Genomic DNA, 20,591 nt, shown 5'->3' with positions numbered 1-20,591 from the left:
AAAAAAAGAAGAGAGGCCTCAGGTACTAGAGGAAGAGGAGAAAGTAGTGTTCCGTAAAACAAATGAAGAAAGTGTTTCAAGGAATAGTGTGATCAATTATGTCAAGTGTTTTGACAATAGATCAATCAAGTAAGATGAGGATACAAACTGACCATTCAACAACATGAAAGTCACTGCAGACCCTTCTAAGAGCAGTTCTGGTGAAGCGGCGGTAGTAAAACCTAATGATCTTGGGTTTACAAGAGAATGAATAAGCAGAGAGGATGTGAATCTATAGTAAATTTTATACAGCATGGATAAGAACAAACTTGGTACACTTGGAAAGCAATTTAGCATTACCTCTTTAGAGTGAATATTCACATACCTTGTGACTCAGCAATTCAACTCCTAGGTACAAACACAAGAAAAATTCTTACCAATGTACTACAATACAAATATGATAATGTTCAGTGCAACAATGTTAGTAATAGCAAAAACAAACCTAGAAATAATCCAAAAACTCACTGGCAGAAGAATAGATAAATTATGGTATATTCACAAAATGAAATACCATACAGCATTGAAAAATGAATAAATCACTGCTGTATAGAACATGAATCACAAAAAAATGTTTTAATTAAATTAAGAGAACATGGATAATGAAAACGTCATATAGAATGAAGGGGGAAAAAAGGCCAGAAGACTATGTATTGCAACAAGGCAATATGGTAGTAATTGAGAACATAGACTAAGCCAGACTGAGTTCAAATCCTAACTGGGCCATTCACCAGCAAGTGATTATTAAAACTCTCTGTACCTCATTTTTTCTCACCTGTAAAATGCAGATAATAATGATGAAATTGTTACAAGGATTAAGTGAGATAATGTATACAATTAAATAACTATATACATAGAACAATGTAATTTATAAGAAATTATTCTAGTTCTTGAGTTGGAAGGCAGGCTTACAGGTATTCTCTTAATATTATGCTTTATAATTGCACATAATCAATTTCACATAATCTTCTGTATTATCAAGTAATATACTAAAGATGAGAAAAGAAAAATAGGGGATCCCTGGGTGGCTCAGCGGTTTAGCCCCACCTTCAGCCCGGGTGTGATCCTGGAAACCTGGGATCTAGTCCCTGCATGGAGCCTACTTCTCCCTCTGCCTGTGTCTCTGCCTCTCTCTCTGTGCGTCTCTAATGAATAAATTTTAAAAATCTTAAAAAAAAAAAAAGAAAAGAAGAAAAGAAAAAAATAATGCAAGGAAATAAATGAGAGAGCGCAAGTACATGCAACTCTTGGATAACCCTTTCAAGATATTTTACGGTAAAGGGAAGAAGAGAAATGGGGCAGCAGCTGGAAGAAAAAGTGGCATGAAGAAAAACGGCTTTTTTTGATAAAAGAAATAATAGTTTGGGCCCCTGCCCGGCTCAGTCTGTAGAACATGTGACTCTTGATTTTGGGGTCATGAGTTCAAGCCCCATGTTGGGCACAGAGCTTACTTAGAAAAAAAAGAAAGAAAGAAAGAAAAAAATAATAGCTCAGTTATACATACTGATATATGATTACAAATATTATCAAATATTACCAATTCTCAAAATAACCCAATAAAATGTATCTGTACTTTAAGATGAAGAACTCAAGGTCAGAGAGACCCTAAGAAACTTGCAACTAGGCACACAGCTAATAATTAACAAAAGCCACAATTAAATTCAGATCTAACTCCGTATTTCACTATTTCTATAGAATACAATGCTGCCTTCCTTCATTTAACCTTAATTTAATGCCTAACAGTAGTTTAATTACATTTGTTAGGATATATATTTTTTTAGTGTCTACTAGATAGGCTTAGGAAACTGTTATCAGGTGTTCTGGAGGATAAAAACTGAATGATGCTACCTCTACCTTTTACAGAATATATACTCCAGTGAAGATAAGACCATCACCTAAATGATTCCAAAGCAATGCAAAATTATATAAATTATCCTATATGAAATACAGAATATTATAGAGACTTTGGGGGAAAAAGTCTTCTTGAGGGCTGGGAGGTAAAGAAATTAGGAGAAGCTTTATAGAAAAGGTAACATTTCAGCTGAAGTTGAGGGATAGATGGGGTTTTGAAAGACAGTTCTGTGAGCTACAGAACAGCCACAACCATGCCTTACCCCCAGGGCCTAGCATGCTGGAGCTGTTTAATGAATGTGGGTGGAGGGCACAAACCAACGGAAAGGCTATTCCAAAAGGAAGGGACAGCAAAAACAACAAAGGATCAGAGAGGCTGAATACTTGAGGCACAAAAAAAATGAAAGGATCGGAGAGAACAAGAAGAATAGGAACATATATATTTGGAAAATAAGTATAAAGTAATACAGGTAATTCTCTTTACATTTGGCTCCCATAGCTCCCATCTTTAAAAAAATTCTCTGGGGACGCCTGGGTGGCTCAGCAGTTGAGCATCTGCCTTTGGTCCAGGGCATGATCCTAAAGTCTCAGGATGAGACCCACATTGAGCTCCCTTCCATGAAGCCTACCTCCCTCTCTGCCTATGTCTCTGCCTCTGTGTGTGTGTGTGTTTCTCATGAATATATAAATAAAATCATAAAAAAATTAAAAAGTTCTCTCAATATTACCTCTATCTTCTTTCTGCTTTTATCTCATTTCTCTGTTCCCTATCTTTTTAAAATAACAACTTTATTGATATGTAACTTACATACCATGTAATCAACCCACCTGAAGCATAAATTCAATGGTACTTAGATCACAGTTTCACAGCCATCACAATTAATTTTAGAACATTTTCACTATCCCCCCCCCAAAAAAAACCCAATACCTATTACCCAGTCACTCCTCATTTTCCCCAACCATCCCCATCCCCTCTAGATGTAGACAACCATTAATCTCCTTTCTGTCTCCATAGATTGGCCTATTCTGGACATTTCATATAAATGGAAGCATAAAATACGTGGGCTTCATTAATGGCATCTTTGACCTAGCATAACATTTTTCAAGGTTCATCCATCTTGTATAATGTATCAGTACTCTTTCTTACTGATTAATAAAATTCCAAAATTTCCGCTGTATGGGTACATACAATATTTTATTTATCCATTCATCAGTTGGTGGATATCTGGGTGGTTTCCACTTTTTGGTTATTATGAATAATGGTGCGATAAACACTGGTGCACAAGTTTTTGTATGGACATGTTTTAATTCCTCTTGGGTATATACCTAGGACAGTGTTTAACCCTTTTTTTAAAGATTTTTATTTATTTATATTAGAGAGAGAGAGAGCGGGGTGAGGGGGTGGCAGCAGAGGGACAAGAAGACTCCCCACTGAGCCAGAAGCCCACCACCATGCTGGATCCCAGGACTCCGAGACCATGATCTAAACCGAAGTCAGGGGGATCCCTGGGTGGCTCAGCGGTTTAGTGCCTGCCTTCAGTCCAGGGCATAATGCTGGAGTTCCGGGATCAAGTCCCACATCAGGCTCCCTGCATGGAGCCTGCTTCTCCCTCCGCCTGTGTCTCTGCCTCTCTCTCCCTCTCTCTGTGTATCTCATGAATAAATAAATAAAATCTTTAAAAATAAAAAAATAAAAAAATAAATAAACCGAAGTCAGAAGCCTAATGGACTGAGCCATTCAGATGCCCTGTCTGCATTTAATCTTTTAAAGAACTGCAAAACTTCCAAAGCAGTTGCACCATTTTACATTCCCACAGTGTATGAAGAGTCCAATTATCCCACAGTGTATGAAGAGTCCAATTACTCCAGGTTATTATTACCTGTCTTTTTGATTACAGCCATCCTAGTGGGTGTGAAGTGGTATCTCATTGTAGTTTTGATTTGCATTTCCTTGATGGCTAATGACGCTGAGCACCTTTCCATGGCTATTTGTAGATCTTCTTTGAATAAATATTTAATCATATCTTCTGCCCATTTTTAATTGGGTTCTGCTCCCCATCTTAAAGTTTTTTTTTCCATTTAAAAGTAGTCATTGGGGGGGATCCCTGGGTGGCACAGCGGTTTGGAGCCTGCCTTTGGCCCAGGGCGCGATCCTGGAGACCCGGGATCGAATCCCACGTCAGGCTCCCGGTGCATGGAGCCTGCTTCTCCCTCTGCCTATGTCTCTGCCTCTCTCTCTCTCTCCCTGTGTGACTATCATAAATAATAAATAAAAAAAAATTTTAAAAAAAGTAGTCATTGGGGATCCCTGGGTGGCTCAGCAGTTTAGCCCCTGCCTTCAGCCCAGGGCGTGATCCTGGAGTCCCGGGATCAAGTCCCACATGGGGCTCCCTGCATGGAGCCTGCTTCTCCCTCTGCCTGTGTCTCTGCCTCTCTCTCCCACATCTCTGTGTTTCTCATGAATAAATAAATAAAATATTTTAAAAAATTAAAAATTAAAAAATAAAAGTAGTCATTTAGGGGATCCTTGGGTGGCTCAGCAGTTTGGCGTCTGCCTTTGGCCCAGGGCATGATCCTGGAGTCCCGGGATCGAGTCCCGCATCGAGCTCCCTGCATGGAGCCTGCTTCTCCTTCTGCCTGTGTCTCTGCCTCTCTCTCTCTCTCTTTCTCTCCATGAATAAATACATAACATCTTTTTTAAAAAAATGAAAGTAGTCATTTTATTAACTGACTAGATTAGAAAAATAATCATGGTAGATACCTTAGTTCATCCTTCTAATAAGCCTATTGATCTGGTCTTCCCTGTTGCTAGCATCTCCACCTTCTACAAAATGGGTGCTTTTTTCTTCATTCCCCTGTATGCAGAAGATAATTTGCAGGGTCATAAAAAGTTGTTTGCTTCTTTGAAACATTTTCCAACAGTATAGATCTCGTGAATCAGATCCTTCATGCAGACGATGCCATATTTACCAAGAGATCGGACAATCAATGTGTTATCTGTCAGGGCAATTCGCTTCTTGTTGATCTTGCCATAACCACGCTTGTAGATCAATTCATTCACTGACTTCAGGTTTGGGTACTCCCATGCTATATATGGTTCCACAATCCTTAGCATGTTAACTGAAGCCTTGTTAAGCTTAACAAAGGTGCCATTGAAGATCTGGCGAAGGCAAAGAAGCTGCAACACCTTTCGAATCTTTGGGCTCACACCACTGATACCTCTGATCCTGATGACAAATGTCAATTTGGGTTCTGCAGACACATAGAAGTTGCCAGCTTTCCTTGCCATCCTCGCCATTCAAATCTCAGTTCTGTATATCTGCCTGTATTCCTTGTGGTAATGCCTATCTTCTTCATAAATAAGCTTCCTCCTTGCCTTTCAAAGCATTGTTGGGGCAAACTTTTGTCTCAGATGCTTGATCTTCAACTCTATGGAATTCCTTAGCTTTTTCTTAAGGGTTTCTGGCACAGCAAAGATCTTCTTTTTCTTCTTTTTTGCACCCACCGTGGCTCTAGCCAGAAAAGAGGACTCTGCCTTAAAGTTCTTAAAAGATCAGTCTATATACACCATCTATACTTCCATACCTTTTTACAATCATACACTGTTCACTACAACCTCACTTCTGTTCCCCACTCTGAAATTGCTTGTCAAAATTACCAACCACCTCTGCAGTGACAAAAATCAATGGGTACTCTTCAGTCCTCACCTTCAGGGTAAAACTCTATGGTGTGCACATCTGTATTATAATTCCATCCAACCTCTTATTCTAATCTATATTTTATGTCATCCTGTTTCTTTTCTGTTTCCTGTTTCTATTTTTCTTATAGCATATTTTCTTATGGAATTAGAAATGCAATAATTCAAGGGTACATCCAGAAAATTACAGGTAGAACACCTGGGTAGAGCGGAATAAAGGAATGGAATCAAGAGGGGGAAGGGGGGGAGATAAGGAAAATTGGATAGGGGCACCTGGGTGGCTCAGTCAGTTAAATGTCCTATTCTCAGTTTCAGCTCAGGTCTTGATCTCAGGGTGTGAGTTCAAGCCCTACATTAGGTGCCATGCTGGGCATGGAGCCTACTTAAAAGAATTTGGGGGGGGGCAGGGGGGCAGCCCAGGTGGCTCAGTGGTTTAGCGCCACATTCAGCCCAGGACCTGATCCTGGAGACCCGGGATCAAGTCCCGCATTGGGCTCCCTGCATGGAGTCTGCTTCTCCCTCTGCCTGTGTCTCTGCCTCTCTCTCTCTCTCTTTCTCTCTCTGTCTCTCATGAATAAATAAAATCTTAAAAAAAATTTTTTTAATAAAAAAAAGGAAAGGCTGGATAAATAGTGGGTATTGGGCTAGGACATAGGCTTTGTTTAGCAGGTAATATATAGCCATTAAAGGTTTTTTTTTTGTTGTTTTTTTTTTAGCCATTAAAGGTTTTTATGTAAGAAATGCTCAGCACTAGACTGCTGGGATGTTGGAAGACTGCTCTAGCAGCAAATATAAAGTTACTGGCAGGGGGCGCAGTCAATTAAGCGACTGACTTGTTTTCGGCTCAGGTCATAAGCTCAAGGTAGTGAGATCCAGCCCCATGTAAGCAGAGTCTGCTTGTTCCTCTCCCTCTGCTCCTCCCCCTGCTCTGTGTTCATTCCCTTGCATGGTCTTGCTCATAAATAAATTAAAAATCTTTTTAAAAAATCCTTTAAAGTTATTTAGGGGCCAGGGGTAAGGGGAAGAGAACTAGGAGGCAAGGAGATCATGTGGGATACTATTAAAGTAAAGATACTATTAACATAAAAATAATCAGTAATGAGTACATAAATTAGTATAGTAGGGCTCAAAAGGGAAAGGAGGGATCAAAGGAAAGATATCACCACTAAACTTTAACCAACTAAGTCAACTTTATTACGGATAACAGAATAGCTGCCCCAGTCAAGAACTAAGAGTTCTGAGTCCTCAGTTCTAATAAGTTTGACTTGATGAAAACTAGTTGAAAAATATAGCAAGCATGCAAAAAAATCATCCTTCCCTGTTTAAGTATAAGCAATTATAGCATTGCTTCCCACTTTCTTCTCTCCTAAGTAAATACTTAAACTTCCAGGTAACTCCTGCTTCTCAAAGAGTGAAGATCTGACAATGCCCAACAGTCAGTTCTACTCTCATCACTGCTTCCAGTAACCCCCTCCTTCCCCCGCCCCACACTGATCTTCAATACATTAAGATCCAGAGGAAACAGAAATTTATGCAAAATAGGTTAGGCAAGGCAAATTATCCCAAGTTAAACAAAATCTCCTTTCTTTTTTTTTTCCACAGGAAATAGTTGTTGATGCTCTGAGGAGTTAAATTATAATAACACATGCCAGGAAGATGATGTCAGGGAAGGAGTGGTTAGACCCTTTACAAGTCTGAGATTCCTTTAGTTCCAAACATTTCCTCTTTCAGTCTCACCTATACTCAAATCTCTCTACAGAGGCACTTTCAAACACTGAAGAAAGTGTTGAGACCCTAGAACTCTGGTCCTTTACTTTTTTTTTTTAATGAACCAAAGAGTAATTGAAGGCCATTAAAATAGATGTTTTTAAAACATGTGCTACATTATTTTGCAGGAACAGTCTTTGAAATCTACGTTCCCCTTTTCTCTATTTTAATGCCAAGAAAAGAATAGATATTCAACACTACATACTGAGAAAGAATCTGCCTTTATTAGGAATTATACATTCGGAGAAAAAAAAGGAATTATACATTCATTTATTATATTCCTATATTAACCATAGCAAAAACAGTAAAAAAATGATGTCATGGACTCCTCAGGTAACAACTTTCCTGACAAGTGAAGTATACAAATATGCTTCAAAATAAAACAATTCTACTTTTTATTTTCTTTAAATTTTTTTATTTATTTATGATAGTCACAGAGAGAGAGAGAGAGAGAGAGAGAGAGAGAGAGAGGCAGAGACACAGGCAGAGGGAGAAGCAGGCTCCATGCACCGGGAGCCCGACGTGGGATTCGATCCCGGGTCTCCAGGATCGTACCCTGGGCCAAAGGCAGGCACCAAACCGCTGCGTCACCCAGGGATCCCCAATTCTACTTTTTAAAGTCAAGTAAATAAAATTAATACACTTTCAAAGAAGTTACAACACTGGTGTACAAATAGCTCTTCTGAGCTCACTGGCAATTATTTCTACTCCACAAGCTAGAAGTGATGACTACAGTAAATTGTGATATAAAAATTCTCCTTCATGACACAACTGGGTGGCTCAGTGGTTGAGTGTCTGCCTTTTGGCTCAGGTCATGATCATGGGGTTCTAGGATTGAGTTCTGCATCAGGCTCCCTGTGGGAAGCCTGCCTCTCTCTCTGCCTATGTCTCTGCCTCTCTCTGTGTCTCTCATAAATAAATAAATAAATAAATAAATAAATAAATAAATAAATAAATAAATAAATAAATAAATAAAATCTTAAAAAAAATCTCCTTCAAGAAAGCAGATCTCCACAAATTTTTATACCTAGATTTTTGTATAACATAATGATAGACAATCAAAGCAGCTATTTAGAATTTGTATTTTTCAAAAGTTTAAATTTTGATTGTTCTTTCAGTTTTTTAAATATTTTGGACAGGTCCAAGAACTTTATTACACAGACTTGATATACTTGAGAAACTGAGTTCTTAATAGAAATGGCAAATAAGCCAATGTCAAAATTAAAACTTAACCTGTTATAGAATAGTAGGATATAGGGGATCCCTGGGTGGCGCAGTGGTTTGGCGCCTGCCTTTGGCACAGGGCGCGATCCTGGAGACCCGGGATCGAATCCCACGTCAGGCTCCTGATGCATGGAGCCTGCTTCTCCCTCTGCCTGTGTCTCTGCCTCTCTGTCTCTGTGACTATCATAAATTAAAATAAAAATAAAAAAAATGAAAAAAAAAAAGAATAGTAGGATATATAGCCAAATTGCTACCAGTTTAATTTACTTGAGGGGTGGGATTTGAGTAAGAACTTTAGGACATGAAAGGAAGACTTAACTTTTTATTTTATATACCTCTTTATACTTAATGTTTTTTTTTTAGTGGGTATGTCTTAAATTTATTACTAAAAACAAAAGTTATTCTAAAAACATAACCTTAAAAAAATAAATAAATAAAAAATAAAAACATAACCTTGAGGGTAAGTTAAGCAGCTGACTCTTGATTTTGGTTCAGTTCATGATCTCAGGGTTCTGGGATGGAGCCCTGCCATGGGCTCTGCACTTAGCACAGAGTCCACTTGAGACTTGTTCTCCCTCTTACTCTGCCCCTCCCCTTGCTCTCTCTCTCTAAAATAAATAAAATCTTTTTTTTAATATGAAAAATGTAACCTTGAATATAAAAATTTACAAATTACATGAACAAATCCATCTACACCCTCTTCCTAAAAGAGAAACACATAAAGCATTACAGGTCAACACAATGTAGTAATGCTTTAAATATACCCAATATTCACCAGTCTATATATATATACACACACAAAGGAATCATCTATACAAAGTGATGTCATCAGGGCACCTGGGTAGCTCAGTAGTTAAGCAACTGCCTTTGGCTCAGGGCATGATTCCGGGGTCCTGGGATCGAATGCCACATCAGGCTCCTCGCAGGGAACCTGCTTCTCCCTCTGCCTATGTCTCTGCCTATGTCTCTGCCTCTCTCATGAATAAATAAATAAAATTAAAAAAAAGCAAAACTAAACTAAACAAAATAACCTCAAAGTGATGTCATCATAACAGTGACCTGTAAGAACCCACACAATTATTCTTCATTGCTTCTAAAACTTTTAAGTTATCAGAGGAAATATGAGATTTGAATCCAAGTCCACAATTATAACTCTTTGTTTGTCCCCTATGGTATCCCAGACTTAGAAGCTGGTTAAATGTTTCCTATACTACAAGATGGAAAGGGAGTAAAGACAGCTATGAGAAGATTTTAGATAGCACTAAATACATGAATCCCTTAGGAGGAAAAAAACTAACTTCTGGAATTCTTTTTACTTTATTTTAATGGGTCTGGGTAACCTGAGAGACTTGGAGAAAAAAAATTAAGGAAAGTTTCATACAGTACTACATAAATTTGAAAGGAATACAGAGAAATATTATTCTACCAAAATTATATATTCATATGTATGTATATTATTGATAACCAACAAACATATATGGACCCACATTTCTTAAGGATATAAACAGAATGAATACCATTATAAATTGACATTAAGGGATGCCTGGGTGGCTCAGCAGTTTGGCGCCTGCCTTCGGCCCAGGGGGTGATCCTGGAGAACCCAGATCGGGTTCCACATCAGGCTCCCTGCATGGAACCTGCTTCTCTCTCTCTGCCTCTCTCTCTGCCTGTGTCTGCCTCTCTCTCTGTATCTCTCATTAATAAATAAATAAAATCTTTAAAAAATAAAAATAAAAAAATAAATTGACATTAAGTGTTTTGGATCTAAACATTTACCCAATGCCCTGATCAGATACTCTGTTTAAATTATCTATAACAATATCTTTAGATATATGAGAAAGTAGCAGAATTCTCCACACCTTCCTATACTCCATCAGATGGACAAAAGATCCCTATACATCTATTACATCTTTTTTCTTCAAAAAACAGCTGAATGCCAAGACAGAGGGTAAAGGGTCTTTCTCCTACAGCATGAAGTTCCTCCTAATCAGCACCGTGTGCCCTGAAATGCCAAGAAACTGCCAAGGATATTCCCTACTGAATGTGGGCATCACTGTCCACCTCTCCTCATTAGATTGCCCATGAGTCCAAGCATATCACAATTCTCTGGCAACGGTGGGTTAATCACAGAGACTGCAAGGATCCCTGCAGAGCCTGGCTATCAGCAGAGGTCCAAGCACCAGCTCAGCAGCAGAACCCAAAGAATCACAGAACTTTCTGCCTTAATCCCAAGGTCTGTTCTAGTCTTGGGACTCCTTCCCTACAGACTGGGTGAGGTGGGGGTCTCTTCCTAGTCTAGAAGCGTATACCCAGTTCTTGATCAAGCTGTTGTGATTTCACTGACTACATATTTCAGCTACTTACCTGATAATGCTGGTAGAGTTAGGGTAGAAAGGAAGTGGGGCAGCAATAGAAACAGTTTTTCAAAAATATAAAAATAAGGTATGGGCAGGGGCCTGGGTTTGAGATGACATATTATTACAGGGGAGATGGGGTATATCAGCAGGAAGTCAAACTAACTTCATTTCACAAAGATACAAACTTACAAACTTGATTTGTTTTAATCCCCCTGCCTTTTCAGGCCTCACACACATGGACTGTAAACTGCTGGAACTTCAAAGCCAGGTGAGAAAAGATGCCAAAAGAAGTGGTGGAAAAGGGAGAGGCGCTGAGTGGAGAGAGGAATTCTGATCCCCTCTAACGAAGAATGTTAAAGCCAAGGGCACTCCCAGATCCCCAGGAAAGGAAGTAGCTGGATTCCAAAAAAGCACTTTTCCCTACCTTCTTGTTGTTCTTGTTATAGCCAAAAGTCGAAATCCCAGGCCTGGAAGTCACTGATAGCAGCATTTTCTCTTCAATGTAAGGGAGCTGAGAAAGAGAAGAGGGAGAGGGACAGGGAGGGGGAAGAGAGGGGGAAAGAAAAAATGAGAGGGAAAAGGGAGGGGGAGGAGAAAGGGGGAGAAAAGGAGCAGGAGGGAGAAGGGTGGGGGGGCGGGTAGAGAATGAGCTAGGGCTGCTTGTTTACGTCACTGAGAGAAGTTAACCAAGAGTCTGAATGAGGTACTTCCACTGGGTCCTAATGCCCAAGATGTTATTTTATTTTTCACAGTCTTGGTAGCTAAAGCAAAAAGAAAAGTTCTTAGGTCTACTCCTCTCCATTCCATTCCTTTTCCAATAAGAACAAGTTCTGATTCTCCTGAAAACACACCGAGGATTTTTTTTTTCCTTAGAACTATAAGATTTAGAAGAAGCTTTTAAGTTTGATTTTAAAGGGGCCACTAGGACGCACTGCCTCAGAGAACATGTGAAGCCAACTAACTACATTGAGAAAGAATATGTGAGATGAATTCAGGACTTTCCCCACACTTTATACTTACAGCGATCTTAATGCATGAAGAAGGAATAAACAGAAGAGCTCACCAAAGAGCAGAGACAGAATATAGGAAGTAACTAGTTTCAGATCCCTGGATAGTTCTATTCCTCTTGGGTCACACTGATGGGCTAATGCCTTTCACTCCTTTTCAGATTCCCCCAGGCATGATTTCATACTTATAAAGGAAATCTCAAACTGGACCAGGTCATGAAATTTGGTGTCTAGTGGTTTCTTTTCTTTTCCCTCTGCTTTACGGAGATAAAACTGCCTACCTAGCAATTTTTTCAACAATTGTAAGCTATCCTGTTTGACTCTTTATTCCACCATTTTCTAGTCTTCAAGGTCCATGAAGCTGAAACAATTAAGAGTCACTCACTAGGGATCCCTGGGTGGTGCAGCAGTTTGGCGCCTGCCTTTGGCCTAGGGCGTGATCCTGGAGACCCGGGATCGAATCCCACATCAGGATCGAATCCCACATCGGGTTCCGGTGCATGGAGCCTGCTTCTCCCTCTGCCTATGTCTCTGCCTCTCTCTCTCTCTCTCTATCATAAATAAATAAAAATTAAAAAAAAAAGAGTCACTCACCAAATCTGGAATTTGCGCCCAAACTGAAGTTCACAGAGTTGGAATCTTTGCTTCAAGTTGTCTCTCAGCTGTGGGAAAAAAATAATTTTTAAAAAGCATATGCTTCATAGAGAAGAAAATACAAAGTTCTGAGGGAAGAAGAACCTAACACAGTTGAGACAACACTCACCTCTAAAGTTTCAAAGTAATGTCCTGTGAAGGAGACTTAATAAGAAATTTGTAGGAAACTAAAAAATTCAAGAATGAACCCAGTAACTTCCTACCAATCCAAATGAAACAGGGATGTAAAATTAAAGCCTTCAAATCCCTTCTTCAGGTCACCTTGTGCCATCATAGATATTGTCTTAAAACATAAATTAACCCTGTTTGCTTTGCCACAGCAAACATTAAGCCCAAACCCTCCCTTAAATGAAGTCCCAGTCTCTATTCCAGTTTTCTGGTCACCTTTTTGCTATGATAATGGGACAGACAGCACTAACCATCTGCAGAGTAAACACACACACACCACATACCACCCCCAATCTCTGACTTTCATTTCCAATAGGACAGGAAGTGCCTGCTCAGTTCAAGGGACACAGGAAGGGTGGGAACAGCCTCATTGTGGGAATTGCAACAGAGACTGGAAGAACAGCAGCCAAATGTAATAAATAAAATACTAAAGGCATCTCTCAGTGCTACCATATTTTTTTTAAGTCCTTTTTCTGCCCTCAGAGATTCTCATTCATTATATGCCAAGTTATCCTTGCCATTTAAAAGGCCCTTAGCTGGGATCCTTGGGTGGCGCAGCGGTTTGGCGCCTGCCTTTGGCCCAGGGCGCGATCCTGGAGACCCGGGATTGAGTCCCATATCGGGCTCCCGGTGCATGGAGCCTTGCTTCTCCCTCTGCCTGTGTCTCTGCCTCTCTCTCTCTCTCTGTGACTATCATAAATAAATAAATTAATAAATAAATAAAAGGCCCTTAGCTGATTTTTTTCTCTCTTAGCCTAACAACGTGAAACAAAAACCTTAATCTCTAAGACCTGATTTATAACGGGATTTATGTCAGTCAACCTATTTTAATTTTTTTAAAATTGTAACATTCTCCATGTGCTTTGTTTTCCTACTTTAATCCTTAATGCTCAGTGATATTTTAGAATTTAAAATAGTTAGGGATGCCTGAATGGTACAGTCGGCTAAGTAAGTGCCCAACTCTTGGTTTTGGCCAGCTCATGATTTCAGGGTCATGGGCTCCCCCGCATGGGGCTCAGAGCTCAATGTGGAATCCAGTCGCGACCCTCTCCCTCTCCCTCTGCCACTCATGCACTCTGTCTCTCAAATAAAATAAATAAATTTTAAAGAAAAAAAGAATTTAAAATAGTTAAATCCATGAGTTTTAGAGATAGACAAACATGAGTTCAAATGCTGACACCATTATTACTTATTACTTATGTGACTTTATGCCAAGGTACTTAACATCTCTAATTCACTCATTTGCAAAATGGAAATAATACCTACTTCATTAGCCTTTGGAATCAAATCTAAGTTCTAGTTCAGTCCTGTCACAAACTAAATGACACAGAAAATTATCTCACACGTCTGAATCTTTTCTCATCTATAAAACATGGTAAATAAATAATATCTACTTCCTAAAATTGTAGGGAAATAAAATAAAACAGATAAAGCCTTAGGAAAGAAAAAAAATAAAACAAAGCTTTAGGAAAGTCTTTGGCATTTGGTAAACACTCAATAGATATGAGCTCCATTTTGATTAATTACTCTACTATCTCCCAGTGTGTATCCCCGTGGGTATTGTATAATCCAGATTGGATGATTTTTTAGCAAACATTTCAAAAAACTAGTATTTTAATTACATTCCAAAGTTTATACTAGAACTAGGCAAGCTAAACTTTCTTAAATTTTTTTTGTTATTTATTTATTTATTTATTAGTGTGAGACACACATGGAGAGGGAGAGAGACAGAGACAGAGACACAGGCAGAGGGAGAAGCAGGCTCCATGCAGGTAGCCTGACGTGGGACTCCATGCCGGGTCCCCAGGATCACACCCCGGGCTGAAGGCGGCGCTAGAACCGCTGCCCCAAGCTAAACTTTATAGCTGGAAATACTAGATAAGAAGTTTCAAGAATCACCCATCCAATTTCTTTTCTCTATATTCTATAAGCAAACAATCTGATCATTCAGAAATTCTTATCTTTGATCTGGAAATTGGTGGAACAGGGACACCTGGGTGGCTCAGTGGTTGAGCATCTGCCTTCATGCTCAGGGTATGATCCCAGGATCCTGGGATCAAGTCCCACATCCAGCTCCCAGTAAGGAGCCTGCTTCTCCCTCTGCCTCTGCCTATGTCTCTGCCTCTGTGTGTGTGTGTGTGTCTCTCATGAATAAATAATAAAACAAAAATTAAAAAAGGAGAAAGAAGAAGAAGGAAGGAGAAGAAAGAAAGAAAGGAGAAGAAAGAAGAAGAAGAAGAAGAAGAAGAAGAAGAAGAAGAAGAAGAAGAAGAAGAAGAAGAAGAAAGAAGAAGAAGAAGAAAGAAGAAGAAGAAGAATTGGGACACCTGGGTGGCTTAGCTGTTGAGCATCTGTCTTCGGCTCAGAGCGTGATCCCAGGATCCAGGATCCAGTCCCACATTAGGCTCCTTGCTAGAAGCCTGCCTTTCCCTTTGCCTGTGTCTCTTCCCGCCAGCCCCCCCTCGCTCTCTTTCTCAGGAATAAATAAATAAAATCTTAAAAAAAAAAAGAATGGAAATTGGTGGAACATCTCTTATCTCTAGAAAAAGAGTAAACAAAACAATACAGAATCAAAGCTCACTAGGATGGACACCCCAGCTCCCATTTCTCTAGAGTCCTACTACTCTAAGAAATAGAAATAGATCTAGAAAAAAGGAGAAAAAGAGATTTTCATAAATCCTAAGATTTTTTTTAAGATTTTATTTATTTATTCATAGAGACAGAGAGAGGCAGAGGCACAGGGAGAAGCAGGAATCATACAGAGAGCCTGGCGTGGGACTCGATCCAGGGTCTCCAGGATCACGCCCTGGGCTGCAGGCGGCACTAAACCGCTGTGCCACTGGGGCTGCCCCGAATCCTAAGATTTAATAACACTTCTCTTCTCTAAAAGTAGACAGTACATAAGTAAATTGGGAGATGGTGGCCGAGTAGGAGGACCCTAGGCTTGCTCATTCCACAAATACAACTAGGTAATTTATCAAATCATCTTGAGTACCCCAGAAATTGACCTGAAGACTGGAAGAATAAGCTCCATTACTAAAGGTAGAGAAGAGGCCACACTGAAGAAGCCAAAAAGAAAAAAAAAAGAATTACACCGACATATATTTAGTAATCATAAAAATTCTCAAAAATAGGGCAGCCCTGGTGGCTCAGCCTTCGGCCCAGGGCCTGACCCTGGAGACCAGGGATCGAGTCCCACGTCGGGCTCCCCACATGAAGCCTGCATCTCCCTCTGCCTCTGTCTGCCTCTCTTTCTATGTCTTTCATAAATAAATAAAATTATTATTTTTTAATTCTCAAAAATTAAATAGAAACTAAATCCAAATGGATTTCATGTTAGTGTGATCTGGGAAAATATTATGTATTCTAATAGATTTAAAGATACTGATTTTTTTTAAGATATTGATTTTCTTTAAAGATTTTATTTATTTATTTGTGAAAGACACAAAGAAGGAGAGAGGGAGAGACACAGGCAGAGGGAGAAACAGGCTTCCTGCAGCGAGCCCAACCTGGGACTGGATCCCAGGACCCTGGAATCACACCCTGAGCCAAAGGCAGAGGCTCAACCACTGAGCCACCCAGGAGTCCCAAGATACTGATTTAATTAAGGTTTTTGGGGATGCCTGGCTGCCTCAGTTGTAAAGCACATGACTCTTGGTCTTGGAGTTATGAGTTCAAGCCCCATGTTGGGTATAGATTACTTAAAATATATATTTTAAAAGTTTTTTTAAAGATTTATTTATTTGAGAGAGACAGAGACAGAGAGAGCAAGAGAGAGCATGCACATGCACAAGCAGAGGGAATAGGAGGCAGAGGGAGAGGGAGAAGCAGACTCCTTGCCAAGCAGGGAGCCAGATGCAGGGCTCAACCCCCGGACCCAAACCGAAGGCAGATGCTTAACAGAGTGAGCCACCCTGGCGGCTCTAAAAAAATTGTCTTAATTTTTAAAATAAAAATGTTAAAATAGAGTTTTCAATCTTAAAACTTTGGAGTTATCAGCTTTAAAATTAAAACTTTTAGAGTTCACCCTGGGATTGAGCCCCATGTCAGGTTCCCTACTCAGCGGGAAGCCTGCTTCTCCCTCTCCTCCCTGCTCGTGCTCTCTCTCTCTCCCTCTCAAATATATAAATAAAATATTAAAAATAAATAAATAAAACCTTTATTTTTCCTGTGCTAATAAAATAAAGTAGGGTTACTTGTCTAGCTTAGTCAGTAGAGCATGCAATTCTTGATCTCAGAGTTGTAAGTTCAAGTTCCACATTGGGTATAAAGATTACTTAAAAATAAAATCTTTAAAAAATATAAAAATAGACAGTCTATCATATAGAAGGGAGATAAAGAAGAATCCAGTTAAATAAATTTTATTTTATGTGAGCTAACACAAAACCTAGGTTTTTATAGTCTGTCTAATAAGTTCAGGGCCATAGAAGTAAAATGACCTAGGTTTGTGAACTGATGCTGACAGCTAATTATGTCAAAGAACACCAACAAGACCTCAAACTACGTCCTTTATTCTGGTAAATATATTTTTAAAGGAGGTTATGGAATTTTGTGGAAGTGATAGAGAATATAATAGAGTTCTATGGTTAGATTCAGGAGACACAGAAGAGGAGGAAGAAATCTATTTCTTCAGTGTGTTTGACACTCATGCCCATCTCCTTTGCCCATTATATTGCCCGTATTTTTCTAGATCTAGTCAATGCCTCTCAAATTCTTGATTCTCATGGGCCCAGCACTCAAGAGTTGTTTTGAGGGGAAAAAGTAAAATAGGAGTTTTTATTTTTATTTTTTTTTAAATAGGGGTTTTTAGAAACTTGTCTTGGAGAGAGACAACTGCACCTCTGATTCAAGATAGTCTGTTTTTTTTTTTTTTAATTTCTCCAGAAAAACACTTTTAAATAACTGCCTCAAGTAAAGGAGCTGGGGCTAGATCAACTCTGATTTGTATAATGAAAGATGTTTGCATGCAACTATCAGCCTCTCCACATCAGGGTGGAGAACCCAAAAGAATGTATTACCTGCAGATGTGCTAGACCCTAGACAGACATTCAACTGGAGCCAGGCTGATGTAGCACTATGCATATGAAAGCAGTGAGACAGAGACAGTTTGCTAGTGAATTTGGTTCAGAAATCTCAACAAGATATGTTAGGACCAAGGATGCTGCCGGCCCCCGACCCCCAGCTATTAATATTCTCTTGTGGATTATCTTTCCTCCCTTTGATTAACTTTTGTGCCCAAAGACTAGATAATGGAAAGATACCAAAAAGTTGAATTTATTTCATGGTAAAAATATGAGGTAATACCTTAGGAAGAAGAGAAAAAAAGAGTTTATTTAAACATCAGCTTCCTCAAGGAGCTGCGTCAAACAACAAGGAATAGTTTAGCCCCACATCCTTCTGATGTAGGATGGATGCAAAATGGGCTTAAAACTATAAATTGGGGAAGTCTGCTTCTTAACTCCTTGAGTCAATCCATTGAAAAACAGGGAAAAGGACAAGTCTGAAGAATTATTTACCTCACACTCTGGATATCAGTGCTTAGAGTACATTCTCTTCTATAGAAACAGATACTTTCAGCCAAAAATTACTGTAAGGAATAGCCTACCAAAATTTTCAAGTAGATTTTTCCTTTGCCAGACACTAAAGAAATACAGGAATCAAATCATCTAAAATCACTGGGACAGAAAATTAGCATAATGTAGAAACAGACTAGACTGGATTCTATGCATATCCAGAATGGACTACATTGATTATATGATAATATTATATCCTCTAAATGTGTATTTCCTTTGTATCTGACATATTTATTTTATTTTATTTTTAAAGATTTATTTTTATTTATTTATGATAGACACAGAGAGAGAGAGAGAGAGAGGCAGAGACACAGGCAGAGGGAGAAGCAGGCTCCATGCCGGGAGCCCGACGGGGGGACTTGATCCTGGGACTCGATCCTGGGACTCGATCCTGGGACTCCAGGATCGCGCCCTGGGCCAAAGGCAGGCGCGAAACCGCTGAGCCACAGAGGGATCCCCTGTATCTGACACATTAATTTTAGTTGGCCTCAGCTATCCTCAAAATAAATAGCTCAGATGATCCCAGTAGGGACCACAACTGAATTTAACAATTATGTTGCACAAATGAAATGGCTGTTTCTCTAGGTCAAATATGAGTATCTTCAAATAGATGAATACTGGCAATTTCAAACAGTTAAATCTAACATCGCAAAAACTGTGAGACTGTGAGGATGACAGAGTCAGAATACTAATTAACTGCATAGTTCTTTTCCTTTCTCCTCTCTCATTTTCAGATAAAAAACAAACCTAGAGGGGCCCAGGGTGGCTCAGTTGGTTGAGCTGTTGAGCGTCTCACTCTTGATTTTGGCTCAGGTCGTGATCTCAGGGTCATGGGGTTGAGTCCCACAATGGGCTCCGTGCTCAGTGTGGAGTCTGCCTGGCCTGTCCCTCTCCCTCTGTTCCTCCCTCCTGCTCTCTCTCTCCTCAAATAAATAAAATAAAAACTTAAAAAAAAAAAAAAAAAACCCTAAAGAGGTGAACTCACTTGCAAAGGTCATGGCAGTCAAATAAGGGCATAACTGACACCAGACTCCAGACTTTCTGTCTCTCAATTCAAATTCCTTAGTACACCAATCTGATTTGCCTATAAAATTTAAAATTCTGAGAGGAGCCCCTGGATGGCTCAGTCTGTGAAGCATGAGACTCTTGATCTCAATCAAGGTCATGAATTCAGGTACCCACATGGGTGTGGAACCTACATTTAAAAATTTAAAAAAATATTTTTTTTCATTTTTTAAAATTTTATTTATTTATTCATGAGAGACACACACACAGAGAGAGAGAGACAGAGAGAGAGAATGAGAGAGAGAGGCAGAGGGAGAAGCAGGCCCATGCAGGGAACCGGACGCAGGACTCAATCCCGGGTCTCCAGGATCACGCCCTGGGCTGAAGGCAGCGCTAAACCGCTGAGCCACCCAGGCTGCCCTAAAAAATTTTTTTAATTAAAAAATAAAAATTCTGATGAATATGTATTTTGGGGTCACAAGTAATAAAAGAATAAGCCTAGGATTCCAGAGGTGAAAGTTCAACTAATTCTCCTCAAACTAGCTCTTTATCTCAAGTAGCAGTGATGAACAATATTTTAGCCTACTATTAAATTGCATAATGGACAATATTTCTGGGAATAAACTTATAATGGAAACAACAAGATTTGTAGAAAACTATAGCCATTGGACAGACACATGAAAAGATGCTCAGTAGCACTCATCATTAGGGAAATGCAAATCAAAATCACCCTGAGATATCACCTTACACCTGTCAGAATGACTAAAATAAAAAATTCAAGAATAAGTGCTGATGAGGATGTGGAGAAAGGAACTCTCATGCACTGTTCGTGGGAATGCAAACTGGTAGAGTCACTGTGGGAAGAGTATGGAGGTTCCTCAAAAAGTTAAAAATAGAACTACCCTACAATCCACTAATTATACTATACTATTATACTATTTACCCCCAAAATACAAAAGCACTAATTCAAAGGGATTCATACACCCCTGTGTTTATAGCAGCATTATGTACAATAACAAATTATGTAAAAAACGCTGAAAATAGTGTTGACAGTGATGGAATAGTAAGTTAGGAGAGCTAGGAGGTTTTCCTTTATATTCACAATATACATTATTTTCCTCTTATTGCTCATTTTGTACCATTATGCAGTCAGAAAGCCTGAATTTATTTGTGTCTCTCATCTGTGTGCTAGCTAAAACTATATTTCCATTACCACATTAAAAAGACACTAAAAAGGTCTGTCATAAATTCA

At 39.3% G+C, this 20,591-nt stretch overlaps 2 protein-coding genes across 6 annotated transcripts in view; both read right to left on the bottom strand.

Moving 5' to 3' along the window:
- Positions 1–20,591, bottom strand: part of RBMS2 (RNA binding motif single stranded interacting protein 2) — a 97,881-nt gene that overhangs the window by 56,633 nt on the left and 20,657 nt on the right. For 2 of the 5 annotated variants that reach the window (XM_055328240.1, XM_055328242.1), the window contains 2 exons: positions 12,534–12,601; positions 11,357–11,443 (listed from right to left, as the gene is read on the bottom strand). In XM_055328240.1, coding sequence (XP_055184215.1) covers positions 11,357–11,422 — 66 coding nt within the window. In that variant the 5' untranslated portion in view covers positions 11,423–11,443; positions 12,534–12,601. Of the gene's footprint in view, positions 1–11,356; positions 11,532–12,533; positions 12,602–12,702; positions 13,015–20,591 lie in introns of those variants that run through there. The other 3 variants (XM_055328243.1, XM_055328244.1, XM_055328241.1) reach the window with 2 other exon arrangements.
- On the bottom strand, positions 4,405–11,427 carry LOC129511498 (60S ribosomal protein L7-like). The gene is made up of 2 exons (XM_055328248.1): positions 11,357–11,427; positions 4,405–5,399 (listed from the first exon to the last, which is right to left on the bottom strand). Exon 2 carries the CDS (start codon positions 5,183–5,185, stop codon positions 4,769–4,771), a length of 417 nt encoding a protein of 138 aa, XP_055184223.1. The 5' UTR covers positions 5,186–5,399; positions 11,357–11,427; the 3' UTR covers positions 4,405–4,768.

The sequence above is a fragment of the Nyctereutes procyonoides genome, unplaced genomic scaffold (genome assembly GCF_905146905.1).
Source record: "Nyctereutes procyonoides isolate TBG_1078 unplaced genomic scaffold, NYPRO_anot_genome, whole genome shotgun sequence".
NCBI lineage: Eukaryota > Metazoa > Chordata > Mammalia > Carnivora > Canidae > Nyctereutes > Nyctereutes procyonoides.
Note: the sequence above shows the minus strand (reverse complement) of the source record. Positions and strands in the feature narration are given on the sequence as shown.